The sequence below is a fragment of the Sapajus apella genome, unplaced genomic scaffold (assembly GCF_009761245.1).
Source record: "Sapajus apella isolate SASKATOON/1434 unplaced genomic scaffold, GSC_monkey_1.0 scaffold71, whole genome shotgun sequence".
In the NCBI taxonomy this organism is placed as follows: domain Eukaryota; kingdom Metazoa; phylum Chordata; class Mammalia; order Primates; family Cebidae; genus Sapajus; species Sapajus apella.
Window position 1 is genome coordinate 2,680,195 of NW_022437011.1, and position 15,802 is coordinate 2,695,996.

A 15,802-nucleotide genomic window follows, 5' to 3' on the forward strand; every position below is an offset into this window, starting at 1 on the left:
AGACCCCATTGTCTCAGCCCAAAATCTCCTGAAACTGAGAGACAACTTCAGCAAAGTCTCAGGATACAAAATCAATGTGCAGAAATTACAAGCATTCCTATACACCAATAACAGACTCAAAGAGAGCCAAATCAAGAACGAACTGCCATTCACAATTGCTACAAAGAGAATAAAATACCTAGGAATGCAACTAACAAATGATGCAAAGGACCTCTTCGAGGAGAGCTACAAACCACTGCTCAATGAAATGAGAGAGGACACAAACAGATGGAAAAACATTCCAATCAAGCATATTGATTCAGGAAGAATCAATTTTTTGAAAATGGCCATACTGCCCAAAGTAATTTATAGATTCAATGCTATCCTCATCAAGGCACCTATGACCCTCTTCACAGAACTGGAAAAAGACACCTTAAACTTCGTATGGAACCAAAAGAGAGCCTGCATAGCCAAGTCAATTCTAAGCAAAAAGAACAAAGCTGGAGGCATCATGCTACCTGATTTCAAACTATACTGCAAGGCTACAGTAATCAAAACAGCATAGTACTGGTACCAAAACAGAAATATAGACTAATGGAACAGAACAGAGGCCTCAGAGGCAATGCCACACATCTACAACCATCTGATCTTTGACAAACCTGACAAAAACAGGCAATGGGGAAAGGATTCCCTGTTTAATAAATGGTATTGGGAAAGCTGGCTTGCTATGTGCAGAAAGCAGAAACTGGACCTCTTCCTGACACCTTACACTATAACTCCAGATGGATTAAAGACTTAAACTAAGACCTCACACCATAAAAACCCTAGAAGTGAACCTAGGCAAAACCATTCATGACATAGGCATAGGCAAGCACTTCATGACTGAAACACCAAAAGCATTGGCACCAAAAGCCAAAATAGATAAATGAGCTCTAATTAAACTCCAGAGCTTCTGCACAACAAAAGAAACAATCATTAGAGTGAACCGGTAACCAACAGAATGGGAAAAAATTTTATGATCTACCCATCTGACAAAGGGCTAATGTCCAGAATCTACAAATAACTAAAACAGATTTACAAGAAAAAAACAAGAAACCCATTTAAAAGTGGGTTAAGGATATGCAGATGCTTTTCAAAAGAAGTCATATATGAGGCCAACAAACATATGAAAAAATGCTCATCATCACTGGTCATTAGAGAAATGCCAATCAAAACCACATTGAGATACCATCTCATGCCAGTTAGAAAAAAATCAGGAGACAACAGATACTGGAGAGGATGTGGAGAAATAGGAACACTTTTACACTGTTGGTGGGAGTGTAAATTAGTTCAACCATTGTGGAAGACAGTATGGCGATTCCTCAAGGACCTAGAAATAGAAATTCCATTTGACCCAGCAATCCCATTACTGGGTATATATTCAAAGGATTATAAATCATACTATTGTAAAGACACATGCACATGTATGTTTACGATAGGAAAGGCCTAGAACCAACCCAAATGCCCATCAGTGATAGACTGGACAAGGAAAATGGGGCATATATACACCATGAATCTGGAAACCATCATTCTCAGCAAACTGACCCAAGAACAGAAAATCAAACTCCGCATGTTCTCACTCATAGGTGGATGTTGAACAATGGGAACACATAGACACTGGGAGGGGAGCATCACACACTGGGGTCTGTTGGTGGGAACTAGGGGAGGGACAGCATTGGGTAGGGAGCTGGGGAGGGATAACATGGGGAGAAATGCCAGATACAGGTGATAGGGATGGAGGCAGCAAGCCACATTGCCATGTATGTACCTATTCAACAATCCTGCATATTCTTCACATGTACCCCAGAACCTAAAGTGCAATAAAATATATATATATATATATATATATATATATATATATATATAATACAAAACAATCCAAACATGAAACCATAGAGAAATATTTCATTATGTTAATGCAACAATGCCATATGTAATCATTAAGAATGGTATAAACTACATGATGATATGAAAGATGCTTTGTGAAATATTGCTTAGCGGCAAAAGAAGATTGCAAAAATAATTTATTGAATGTGATTCTATGTATGTGACATACGGACACTTGTGCAGGAAAAAAGATTCAACGTTATTACATGAAGGTGTTAACATTGATGATCTTTAGGAGTAGGGACTAGGGATGAATTTTATTTTTGCACATTTTGGTTTTTTGTTTTTCAACTTTATATTAATAAAACTCATCATTAGACATAGACTCACAATCAAATTTGCTTTTCAGATGCCCTCTATGAATCATTGTCCTCTATCCTCCCACATACACTTTTTTTTTTTAACACAAAAAGTAGCATTCTCTGCACATAGTTATATTCCCAGGCTTCTTTTTGCTGCTGCTGGTGTATAGCAGGGTTATATCTGGAGCCTATATCAGTACACAATGAGCTTCTTTCTTCTTTTCTGTGATTGCATAATACAATATTTCACTTTGTGGATAAATTGTACTCCAGTTTAACCAACCTCTTTTAAATAAATATTTAAGTTGTTTCTATTTTTTTTTGGTGATGCAAAAATCAATGCCATAATCAAGAAGTTTATACAGAACATTTGGTCTATGTATGAGCTTGCTAATGGGACACTTCCGTTATTCCAGGCTGACTCGTTGTTTTCTTTACATAGGACCTCTCAGCAAGGTTGGTCAGCATCCAGTCTCAGAGGGCCCAGTTTCTCATCACCTTCAAAACAATGGAGGAAATCTGGAAGTTCTCCACCTACCTTAATTTAGGTATGATACAAAGCAAGCAGGTGGAGGATGACCTCCTCCACAGTTCAGCCAATTTGTAGGGCTTGGCATTAAGGTATTGGGCTGGCTTTGGTAATTAAGAAAAATAAAGCCTTAAAAGGGATGGTTAACTTTTGAAATATCACAGACTGCCTCAAGCTAAATCTAAAGCAAATATTAAGTAGTATTCTAAAATGCCATATAAAGAAGTGTGCTGTTTTGTATCCAGGGAGATCCTCTTTTTATTAGATAACTAATCAATTAGAAAACAGTTACTGGTCATCTACTAAGTTCAAAGTACTGAAATAGATGTGAAGCTTGTGCTAGTATGTGTGTGTTTTAAACCATAGGGAACTACAGTAATCTTGAGTAAGATCAAAGTAGCTGCTCAACATAGTAAAGTTCCAGATTTTTTATCACATGTATTGGAAAAGAGTTAAAGAAAGAAATAGAGGAATTATCTGCTTATAGCAGCCTCAAGCTGCAGGGTTTTCTAGAATGTAAACACGGATATTGGGATGCAGCATCAGTTCCATTGTGGTGGTAAATTCTTCACCTGCATTCTCCATGGAGAATAGCTTATAATGGGGAAGTTATGGTTGCAAAATGAAGCCAAACAAAGCAAGAGGCCACCTAATTTGATGTATGTTTTATATCTCCCAAAGGATGCTGGGCTCCATGCTGACATACACAGGGACAGATGTTGTGTAGGGGTGGAAGGTCAACATGACTCATGACTGGAAGGTATAACTTCTCCTCTGTGGTCTGGAGATCTGCTCTCCACACTACACATTTCCTTCTGGACCATCAGGCATCGTCACTATTCAAACTGTGCTTCATGGACCGGAAGCACTGGCAGCACATAGGACCTGTTAAAAAAAGGAGAAGCTCAGCACTATCTCAGACCTTCACTAGGCATCTCTAGTTTAATAAAATCCCCAAGTGATTTGTGTGCACATTAAAGTTCAAAATCTGCACACAGAAAAGGGATGGGATGTGATTATGGAAGATATATAAGGCCCAGATCAGCATCATGGACAGTCAGGGTGGAAACAGGCAGGCTTTTGCGTCTTAGAAAAAAGAAGAAGCCTCAGGAGAATCAATAGGAGTAATTCATATTTATGGCCATGTTTAAAATACTATATATAATCATTAGAGTTTTACAATTTACATAGTTTTTAGTCTGCTTTTACCAGAGAGATCTTCTGGGCATTGGAGGTAGAGCAGGGTCAGAGCTTGTGGGTGGAAGCAAATCCTGACTCCTAAAATTCACTGAGGGGGAACCATGTAGAAACTCCATAGCCACCGCATCATTCGAGGCACAGTAGTTTGAACTTCAGGTCAGGAGAACTTTAAGGAGGCACTAGGAACCCCCAAAGCCAACACTGTAAACTTGGAGAACTCCATGGATGTATTAGAAAAAGGCAGTTGGTTTCTGTCATCTCATTATACATTTATGGAAACACACAATATGTAGAAATAATAAGTAACATTTAGAAATGACTTGTATTTCCCTACAGATGTTGAGAAGACGCAATTAATTCTAGAAAATGTCTAGCTTTTTCTCTTATGCTGTTTTAATTCCGGTTAAATGACAGGTTGGGGCTCATGGTCTGAGAATCAAACTCAGGAGGGAACTTTCTCACTCTCTTCTGTGCTCAGCTATGTCAGAAATCATTTTGTTCAGGAATCTTGTTGGCTTGACTTCTTAGGCTATGTATCCATGTGTCTGGAACATCTCCTCTTTGACCACAAGTACTGGCTCAACTGCATATTGGTGGAGGATACAGAGATCCAAGTGTCTGTAGATGATAAACACCTGGAAACAATATACCTGGGACTCCTCATACAGGAAGGTGAGTGCAGCGTAGGGGTAGCGATGGGATCTTATGCAGATATTTCCTATCAGAGGCCCTGAAATAAGCAGGATACAAAGGGAGGGAAAAATCATTCAAACATGGCATATTCACAAATGAACGCACCTGTCATCATAGTACTTCGGACATTCCTCTCAGTTCAACACCGACATCACGTGAACAGCTGTGCTGGTCAGTCTCACTGACTGATGTTATAACTGCTTGGAGAGTTTTCTTAAGATACTCATGCCAGGGCTCCACTTAGGCCCATGAAATCTCCGAAGGTGAGGACCCAGGTATTGGCATATTTCGGAAAGTTTTCCACATAATTGTAATGTCTACCCAAAATTGAGAAACACTTTTCCAAACATGTGATATAATTTGATTGTAAAATAACGTTGGAAATGTTGCAAAACCTGAAGTTTTTCATGAAATTGAGGAAAGTGATATTGAGGAACCCTTTGGAGCACCTCCTGATCTGTTTATAGGTGAGTGTCCAATCAAGGTTACCATCCACCAATTAACAACTAATGAGGTGGATATGCCTGATGACATCACGGGCACATGGAAAGAGCCAGATTTGCATATGATCTTTTTGCAAAAAGGATTCTTCTTATGATTGCATTGCATGAAGGAAAGAATTTCATATCATGCTATTATGAAACTTACTGGAGTAATTATATTCACTCAACTAATTCTAATTAGTTTGGTTCTAATTTTAATCATAATGTTTCAATGCTAAATGAAATTCTATTAATTATTAATATATTTTTACAAGTTTTCATCTCTTTTTCAAGATAAAGTCCCAATTAAGTCTTTTTCTCATAGATAATTAGAAATATTGGTGTCTAATAATCTAAAATATTGGTGTTCCCTCTCCATGGCTTTTTTCTTCTTGGTGCCAGTTTTCCTGGGATCATAAGGCCTGTTTTAATGTCTCCTTGTGAAATGTCTACTTTACATCCAGGAAGAAAAGTGCTCCAGCTCTAGATAGAAATATTACTTTATGTGATAATCCCTTTTCACTCCCTGCTACTCCTTGGAAAGCCATTGCTTTTCTCATTATCCACAGGCCACTTCTTCTGTAGAGCCCTGCGCTCTGTGACTCCACCAGCTGAGAAGGAAGGGGAGTGGTTGACACTTTGCAAGAATGAGTTAATCTCAGTGAAGATGGCAGAAGCAGGGTCCGAGTGGGAAGGCGTGTCCTTGGTGACAGGTCAGCGGGGCCTGGTACTGGTGTCAGCCTTGGAGCCTCTGCCTCTCCCTTTCCACCAGTGAGTAGCCATCTGCCTCCTGGGAGCGAGTCCCAGAGCAGATTGAAGTCTGCACAGAACAGAGTAGGCATGCTTTCAGATATGGGTCCAGAGTGTGGAGGAGAAAACAGACTCTTGGTGTCTCTTTATATTTCTGTCTTTTTCTTTTCTTTTCTTTTCTTTTTTAACAATCAAGGTTTATACAATCTGATGACATTGGAGACAACTCTAAATTTTAGATGGGCATTGTATCTAGGAGCAAATATACCGCATGACCACCAATGTAGGTTTCTCCATGTATGGACTGGGAACCATTTGTCTGGGCCTCCTCAGATTCTCTTGGGGTTGATTCTAGGAATCTGCATTTTAAATAAACTTCCCAGAAGATTTTTTTCACACTAAAGTTTAAGAATTACTGCTGGAAGACATAATAAACTTAAATATACAGATTGACAATAAACATTAACCCAGGCCATGGACCTGTGTGTGGCTTTGGCAGAGATCTGACAAAATGCAAAGGGATTGTTTGTTAGTTATTTAACTGACAGCTACTTTCGAAGCCACAAAATATCCCAGGTCTGTTACCACCTCACCTCTTCACAGGTCCTGGTAGAAAGTAAGTTCTCAATAAATCTTTGCCATCATTTAAATAAGAGAAAAAACAATACTTACCATTTATCATCATTGTTCTGATAGAGTGTTCTGTTCATTGTTGCAAGTTTTTGAAATCCATGTTCGCAAACCCCATGTTTTCATTGGCAGATGGTTCCTAAAGAATTATCCAGGAAGCTGCAGCCTTTCCAGGAACAGGGATTGGACAGGCTCCTATCAGATTGGTATGGCTGAGTCAAAAACATAGTATTGTTGGGGAGATAATGTTTTCCTGTCTCTCAATTTTATCTGCAGGTTTGGAGTCAGTTGATGTGAATTTCTGTCTCATCTCTGCTAGGGACTGGATTTAGGGAAGTCAGTTTCTTTCTGTGCACGTGGTTTTCCCTGCCTGTGAAATGAGAGGTCTCAATCCAGGGGGCAGCTACAAATGCCTGCAGGTGTGGGCAGGACACACAGATGCTAGACGGCCTGGATGGAAGGTGTTAGGGAATGGCAGGAACAATTAGGGATTTTAAGATACATGGGTGAAAAAAGAGCCTGGTGTGGGCCAAATGAAATGTTTTGTGAGCCAAATGTGGCCTGTAGGCTGCCTGTTTCAATCACTGGTCAAAACATTTTCTAACTTCCCTTAGACTTTTATAAAATTAACTTTGAATTTAGGAAAAGTAGAAATGCCTGGCATATAAGGGTACTCAGTAAAAATTTGTTGAATAAATGAATTATACACACACACACACACACACACACAATTTAAGTAATCTCTATATATGTGTATACACACATATCTGTAAGTACTGTATATACATATCTACTGGATAATTAAGTCTGACACTTTTTAGACATCTAAAATATACCTTCCATTTATCTTCATTCTTAGAACTCCTCTTTACCCTCCTGCCACACACTCCTACCACAAAGCACAATTTTACAAGTGCTAAGCCCAAATAACACACACACAAAAGAAACAGAAGGATTATGGAACCCAGACACCAGATCTAATCAATTATCAATGACAAGATTTTTAGCTTCCTAAAACAGTATAGCCCTGTAGTTAGAATGCAAGGCTTTGAAGTCTGTTCTGGGTTCAAATTCTGGCTCCCCACCAGTGTGGTCTTGGCCAATTCACCTGTCCTGTGTTGCAACTTCCTCATTAGTAAAATGATACAATAAAACCAACTTTAGTGTTGTTATGAGAACCAAACAAAATGACGTCCATAAATCACTTCATTCAGTTTCTGGTACAATGTAGATACTTAACAAATGGTAGATCCCATCAACCCACAAAACAGTGGGAATTTCTGATCTTGAAGACACAATCTAGAAAATTGACTACAAATGTCAGAAAAAAATGGCAGTAGCTTTAGCAGAGAAGCTAAAGCAAATATGGAAACTGAGGCACATAAAAGCCATTATCTCCACCAGGCAGGATTAATAGAGAAGCTAACCAGCAGTTGGAAGACTTAAGCTCTAGACCCAGTTTTGCCCCACATAAGATCCTCAGACAAATCATGTACGCTCTCTCTCATGTACCCTCTCTCTCCCTCTGTAATCTGGGAAAAGGTGATTCTGACAGTTTCCCTGCCCTTTGAGGCTCTTGGGAAGACCCGAGAAAGTGATTGTACTTTGTAAACTGGACAGCAAAACATTCATTAAAATGTCATTGCTAGATCCTAGTCAGGCAATTTATCAGAGTGAGTAATTACCATACTCAGAAAGCGAGTCTTTTAGTTTTTTTTTTTTTTTTTTTTTGAGACTGAATCTCGCTCTGTTGCCAGGCTGGAGTGCAGTGGCACAATCTCCACTCACTGCAACCTCCTCCTCCCTGGTTCCAGTGATTCTCTTGCCTCAGCCTCCTGAGTAGCTGGGTTATGCCCAGCTAATTTTTGTTGTATTTTTAGTAGAGATGGAGTTTCACCATGTTGGCCAGGATGGTTTCAATCTCCTGACCCCATGATCCACCAGCCTCAGCCTCCCAAAGTGCTGGGATTGCAGGGGTGAGCCACTGCGCCCAGCTGGGAGACTTGTAGATCCTTCTGGGTCATTAGCAAATTTCCATTCTGCCATTGGTAATGAGGCCAATGTTTACTGAGGGCTGACCAGGTACCAGGCATTGTGTACTGTATCTCTTTGATTCTTTTTAATACTTAAAAGCAGCAGGGATTCTTATTATCCCCATTTTACAGTTGGGGAGACTGAGGGTCATAGAGGCCAAAGGAGCTGGAAGGACATGGAGAGCTCCTCTGGTTTAATGGTTCTGGCACACCGGTCTGTGGATTTGTGCCAACCACGACAAAGCATTTATATGACAGTGGCAAAATTGGACAAACCAGGACAATACAGTTAGCCTTCCTGTTTCCCATAAGCTACATTTATTCATTTTTAAGACATGTCCAGTATCTGAGAATATCTTATTTTTATGTTTGTTAAAACATCTTTTCTTTGGTGAAAGTGGATTGTAGTTCTTTTAAAAATATGTTCTAGTTTGGCAAAATGAAAAGCCAACTGAGTCATTCCTGCCAATTTTTGGATGGGGAGGGTGGTGGAATGTTAGTGGTCCTTGACATTCTAAAGTCTGGGAACCCCTCCTTTTCTGTTGCATTGGAAGGTGGTGGGAGGCTCAGCTGTTCACGCTTTCTGTAGCTGATCTGTGTGCTATTTTCCACAGGCAGAGGACGCTGTAAGGCCTTGAAGGATTATGAGCCAGAAGAAAAGGATGAGCTGAGTTTCTACCAGGGAGAAAGCATTGAGATCGTTGGCTTTGTCATACCTGGGCTTCAGTGGTTCATTGGAAAGTTGACGAGTTCAGGGCAAGTGGGCTTTGTCCCCACCAGGAACATAGATCCTGATTCTTATTCCCCAATGTGAGTATGGCAGTGAGCATGTCCTGGAGCTGGGCTGCCTTTCCCAGGGGTCCCTCCCCTCTTTAAGCAGATTTGCAGTTGAGCTTCAAGGGTTTCCTGGTAACATGGAGCCAGAAAAGCACATTCTGACACCAAGGTTGATATAGAAAGGAGAGAATGCATCAGTTCAGTTTATTTTAACAGGCGGTCACTGAGGACTTCCTCTGTGCAAGGAAAGAAGCAAAACTCCAAGACAAAGGATGTGCTGTTAGGCACTGAGGGTGCAGCTTTGGTACTTGGATTGGCAGCATGCTGATCCCACGTAGGGCTAGGAGGTAGGTCCCATGTAGGTCTTCACTCATTCAGCTTTCAAGCCGAATGCCAATGTGTGACGTCACCATTGGCTAGGAAGGCAGAGTGCTTCTCTTACTCTTTTTCTGCCTTGAATCCAGAAAGGCTGGTTGTGAGGAGCAGACTCATCTGCTTGGTCAATCAGGAGAAGGTGACTAGCCTGCTGCATCCACCCTGTCAAGGAAGGGCAGAGGTGTGGGGTACTGGCTCCTCTTTTTGGAGTGGGCTTCCTGCATGGGGATAGGAAACGGCAGAAAGCCTGGGTGCAGGAAGCAGTTGGGGAAAGGGAGAGCTGGCTCCCCACACTGAGACAACACAGCTCCCCACACTGGGAAAATGTGGCCAAGAAATGTCTAAGGATCTGAACAGAGACTGAAATTCTTTCTCTTGTGGGAAATAGCCAATGAAGAGAGCAGACCAAGGAGCAGAAGCTCCCTGTAAGCCCTGTCCTTCATGGGGAGAGGAGACAGAAGACTGTTTTCCCTATGTGGAAATGTGGGAGTCCAAATAAGTATAAACAAGGAAGATCACTCACTGAGCTCCTGGAGAGGTATGGAGAATGATGGGGATTTGTAAGGAAGAAAAGGATATCAAGAGAACTTCATGAAGAAGGTGACACTAATTAAGCTTTGCACAATGTAAAATATTTCAACAGATATTGATGGGAAAAGAGGTCATAGGTAGCAGAGTGAGTCAATGCTTGAAGAATGACCCGTGTAGTTGGGAGGGAAGTTGCCAGAAGGGCACTGGTGCAGCAAAGATGGGTCCCTGATATGGAAACCTGGGAATGCCTGTGTCAAGGCCCTGTCCCTTAACCTGGTAGAGAATAGGGAGCCACTGCATGTCTCTGAGCAAGCGTGACATGTTATATGACTGGACCTTTTCTCTAGAAAGCGAAACCTGGCTTTGGGGAAGGCACGCACCATCAGGGGGAATCTGAAGACAGGAGACCAGGGTGGCACTTAGATAAGGGTGAGAATGGAGAGAAGAAGCCACTGCTGAGGACCAATGGACAGGAAGTCAAAGATTCCAGGAGCTTTACAAATATGGATACCTCTGTTCTGCCTCCAGAGGCAATCATGTAACTGGTTTGGGTTGGGGCTGGGCAATGGTATAGATAAAAGCTCCCCAGGTGTAGCTGCTGGTCAGTCAAGGTGAGAGCATTACTCTGAACCACCCTTCATGTTACTGCAGGGGAAGTGAGGACCCCAGGGGTGAAGGGGCTGAACCCAAGGCCTTCCCTCTGGAACCTTAGAATCCTGACATCAAATCCAATGAGCTCTGGTTAACTGTCCTGGTGATTTTAAATCCTGACGTTAAATCCAATGCATCTGGTGAGAAGCTCCAGTGAAAGGGAGAAAGAATAAACAGAATGGAATACAGGGATGGGGGAAGAACCCTGGAGGATGCCTCCACTTACAGAGCAGGGGAAGTGAGAATGCAGAGAGGAGACAGAGGAGCCACAGAGAGGAAGAAACAAACTGTGTGAGAGGCAGGGCTGACACCTGTGCTGTCCTCAGAGACGCACAGCAGGGCCAACTGAGGAAAGGCCTTTGGGACCAGCCATTGGGAGGTCATCCGGAGACACAGTAGCTGAATGGCTTACAGAGTTCCAGAGTCAGGCTGTCCAAAAGGCATTTGTGACTATGTGAGTGTAGCTTGTGCCTCCATTGGTCTATCAGCTCTGCGACTTTGGACACATTCATCTATTTCTCCATGCCTCAGTTTTCTCATCTGTACAATGTGTAGAATGTTAGCACTTGCCTAGGATTGCCATGACTTTAAATGAGTTAATAATACACACAAAGCTGTTAGAATGGTGCCTGGCACAGTGTGTGTGTGTGTGTTTGTGTGTGTGTGTGTGTGAGATCCACAGGCACTAGCACTTATTGTTGTTGTTTGTGTTGTTGCCATTGTTGTGGGTGCTGATCTTGAGAGGCAGTTTTAATAGGATATTGGGGCAGGTGTCATTTTCATGACTTATATTTGGACTTCTGCGCCTCACACTAATTTACCTCAAATGACCAACCCAGCACAACTGAATTTATTCAGTCATCACATTTTCACTGGCTTAGTAGTAAGGGGTCCTCTCACACTGAAGAGCAGCATCCCCTGTGCTGTGTGAAGTTGCCTAAGACATTTTCCTGTGCCTGGTCAGCTGTGGGACCCAATGCGCCAGCGATTGCACATTTGGTACAGAAGGGGAAAATGAACCAGAAAACAGGGAGGGATGCCACAAGGAGAGGAGAGGTACCTGCTCCTTGCATATCCCCCGAAGCACTCTCCAGATATCAGAGCTCCTTGAATCACAGCAATTGAGGGATGGGTTTTGAATTCGGAGGAATGACCCAGCTCCACACGAGGAGCAGCCCGGGAGTTGAAGTCTTGGCACTCTGCCTTTGGTCTGGCCACTGGGTGTCACTCTTCAGCTGGGTGTCAGAGTCTGAGAAGACAGACTCAGCCTTTGCTGAAGTCTCCATCTTCTCTGTGTAGGTTCTCTTTTTGTGCTTGTATATTACTCCCTAAAGTATACGTGTATATTTAAGTGCCTACATTGAAAAATAAGTAAGATGGATAAATTAATGTACTCAAAACCAGGAAAAAGAACATAGGAAAAAAGCCAGTATTTCATAGTATTACAGTTAGAAAACATTCTTTTGTTACATCCCCTCTTTTATTCTTCATATTGCTTGTGTCTTTATGATTCAATTTATTATGGTATCTATTTTTGCAACTAATAATTTTTCCATTGGTCTCATAGCCATTTCTTTGCATGATGTGTCTACATGTAATATATTTTATAACATATTGATAGCAAGTTGTTCACTTCCTTCTTCATAGAGTATCTATTTTAGTAGCTATTTCAGTGAAGATCTGTGGGTTATAAATATTCTCAGTCCTGCGTCTTGGTCTGTCTTAAAGATATAATACTTAAAATATACTCTTGAATGATAATGTAGCTAGTTATAGCATAACATCTTCAAAGTTTGCAGGAAAAAATAACTCCTAATATAAAATTGCAAATCCATGATGCCGGGGACTTGTCCATTTTGTTAGTCTTTTCAGAGAATCGATTTTTCTTCTGTTGAACATCTTTATTGATTTTTGTTTTTTAAATAATATTTCATTAATGACAGCATTTGCCTTATTTGCTTCTACTTTCTTTGTCTTTATTTCATTAATTTATGTTCTTATCTTTTATATTTAATTCTTTCATTCCATGAAGTTGAACAGTCAATAGTAATTGAACCAAGAATGGAGAAGCAGGAGAAGTAGACTACTTAAAAAAAGACCTGTAACCCCAGTGAAATGGACATCATGTTAAAAATGATATTATTTTTATTTATTTTGCTCAGGACTTGGTGTGCCACTTCAATATGAAGACTCATGTCTTTCTTCAATTCTGGAAAATTCTCAGTCCTTCTTCCTTTGAATATTGCCTCTCTCTCATTCTTTTTATACTCTCTTCTGGAATTCCTGTTAGAGGTATGTTGGACTTATTCTATCCTCATTCTCGCTTAATCAGTTCTTTTATATTTTTTATCTTTTTGTCACAGCAGGCTACATTCCGATTGATTTTCTTAACATAATCTTCAGTTTCATCTCTGAATGCTTACCTCTGCTATGACTAAACTTGCTGTTTAATCCACCCATGTAGTTCTTCATTTCTGTGCCTTTATTTTCCATTTTCTAGGTTTTGTATTTTGCTATTTTTCACATATAGCTGTTTCTTTTCACAGTGTTCAATCTTTTCATTGTAGCTTCTATTTTTCTTATTTCACCTTTTAAATTATTCTTTTAAATTATTCTTTAGATTATTGTCATTTCTCATTTTTTGTAGTATAAATATAGTTATTTATGCATCTGCTGGCTCTCTTTGTGAATAGTTCATTTTTTTGCATGGCTTGTATTTTTTGTTGCATGAACTAATTTTCAACCTTTTAAAAGTTGGGCTTTGTATTGATCCTGGACTGAAGAAAACCTCCTTGCTGACTAGATTTTGCATTTGCTTCTGGAACCTTAGGGAGTAAAGATCTAGGACTGTTTTTTTAAATCTTAATTCTTGGAACGTGGTACCAATACCAGGTAGTGTAAATTCAGATTCCACATGTCCTAATGGTATAAGCCTAGGTGTTTGATGTTTTCCAGGAACTCAAATAGATGAAAAGTGTGTTCTCGCAGGTAGGAAGAAATTTTCCAATCTGCTCTTTACAGCAGTTGAATCCTTTCAGACTCTAGGATTTATGTAGGGGGTTTAATTTGGTTCCCTGCTTCAGGCAAGTCTAAAATCACATCTTCTGTCCTTGGGGTGGGTATGAGAAGTTCAGTTCCAGTTCTGAGGGCTGAAGTCCCAGATGAAACCACCGGGGCTCTGGGCCATCTGCTCTCACCTGCCAATCTGGGTTTGCTTTTTGGTTTTGTTACTTGCTTCCAGTGATGTCCCTTTCTTTCTTTAAAGAAGGTACTAATATATTCATCTTTGTTACATTTTATCCGGATTTTTCTGTAAATATGGGGGAGAGTGGCCCTTTTGGAGTCCTTCAAACTGCCATATTGCCAGAAGCTTTGTCATGCTCTTCTAATCCAATTTTCATGTTTGGAAATTTCTAATGCAATTTGTCAAACTTCTTGGCCTTTCTCTAAATTCCAAGTTCTCTAAGTTTTCCCGGAACTCAGGACGTTAGTAGGTGCTGTGATGCAGTGCACACAGAGGTAGAAGACCTCAGTTTTAGTTTCAGCTTTACCACTTTCTAGCTGTGCAATTCTGAGTGTGTCACTGAATCTTTCTGAACCCCTTTGTTAATATACCAACATAGATTAGAAATACCTGCATCATAAAGTTGTCATAAACAGCAAATGAAATAGTACATTTAGGAATACATTATAAAATTTAAGAGATCTATAAAACGTGGGATCATATATTATATACATATATTTTATCCCAACTGAATTTAGTCATACATTTCAATTACATGCTGTTTTAAGATTAGAAGCTTCCGTGGTGCTGGAGGGAACCTGGAGATAAGCCCAGGGAGATGAGGGCCCAGTAAGTGTGGTGCTATGAGTACTTTTCTCATCACTGGCTTTCAAACTGCATTTACCTGAGTTATGAGGACGAATGATAATGGCTGATTACAGCACCCCATCCTGTCCCCTCCTGGAACACTGCTTTAACTAGAGAAGTTCTTACGTCCTGTTCTACCAGTTCCTAACCACCAACTTCATTTTGCTGTGCCTTAGTTTATTCATCTGTAAAAAGGATAAGAGCAGTACCTGCCTCATATGGCAAATGTGTGGATTAAATAAAATAACAGTGTCTGGTTTGTCATACCACTTTCTACCAAAGTATTAGCTACTATTAACTCTTGGGCTTCCAAGTTAATTTTTTTTTAAAAAACGATTCTGACATTAAGACATTCTCTATTGAGAACTAAAAGCGGCCTAAAAAATTGTTCAGATAGATACAATTCAGTAGCTTCTAAGGCACTTCTAGTTTTTATATTATTTAATTCTATGGCAAATCTCTAGTAAGAAAATTAGGCTTAACAATTAGCTTATACAACAGCATAAGTATCAAGATCTCTGTTGTTTATGATCATTTATTTCGGCTCCTCCGATCTTCCTTTTACCCACTTCTTTCCCTTAGCAATTCCAATCCTCTTCATGTTGCCTAAACTCTTGTTCTACGCCATGGAATCAGATCTTAACGGTGAAAGATTCCTCTGACTATGGTCAGACTTTCTTCATTGTTCCTCTAGATTGTGTCTCTTGTCCTTCACTTTTTCTTGAAATACCCTAAAGACAAATAAACTCCTTTTACTGGTCCCTTTTCAACCCTTGCATTTAGGGCAATCCACTCCTCTTTCTTCCATTAAAAATGGGTACCATGTGGTCTCAAAGAATGAGTAGAGGTTGAGAGAAGGGCTTTGTTTTTCTTGGGAGATGGGGTTTTAAGAGGAGGGGTGTTTTCATCCCCACTTTGACCTACTGGACAACCACACCCCTCAGTTCTCCCAGCATGATGTGCTAATAGCTCTTCTTTCTTGGTGGTATATAGTATGCAATGGTGAGAGGAGGAATCCAATTTCATCTATGGGCAGATGGGTTGATGGCTTTTCTGCATCCTCCACCACATCC

General features: G+C 40.4%; 1 protein-coding gene across 1 annotated transcript in view; it reads left to right on the plus strand.

Moving 5' to 3' along the window:
• Positions 1-15,802, plus strand: part of SH3TC2 (SH3 domain and tetratricopeptide repeats 2) — a 69,436-nt gene that overhangs the window by 22,161 nt on the left and 31,473 nt on the right. Inside the window, exons 4-8 of the mRNA XM_032250281.1 lie at positions 2,650-2,755; positions 4,465-4,608; positions 5,681-5,882; positions 6,624-6,697; positions 9,139-9,334. Coding sequence (XP_032106172.1) covers positions 2,650-2,755; positions 4,465-4,608; positions 5,681-5,882; positions 6,624-6,697; positions 9,139-9,334 — 722 coding nt within the window. The remainder of the gene's footprint in view (positions 1-2,649; positions 2,756-4,464; positions 4,609-5,680; positions 5,883-6,623; positions 6,698-9,138; positions 9,335-15,802) is intronic.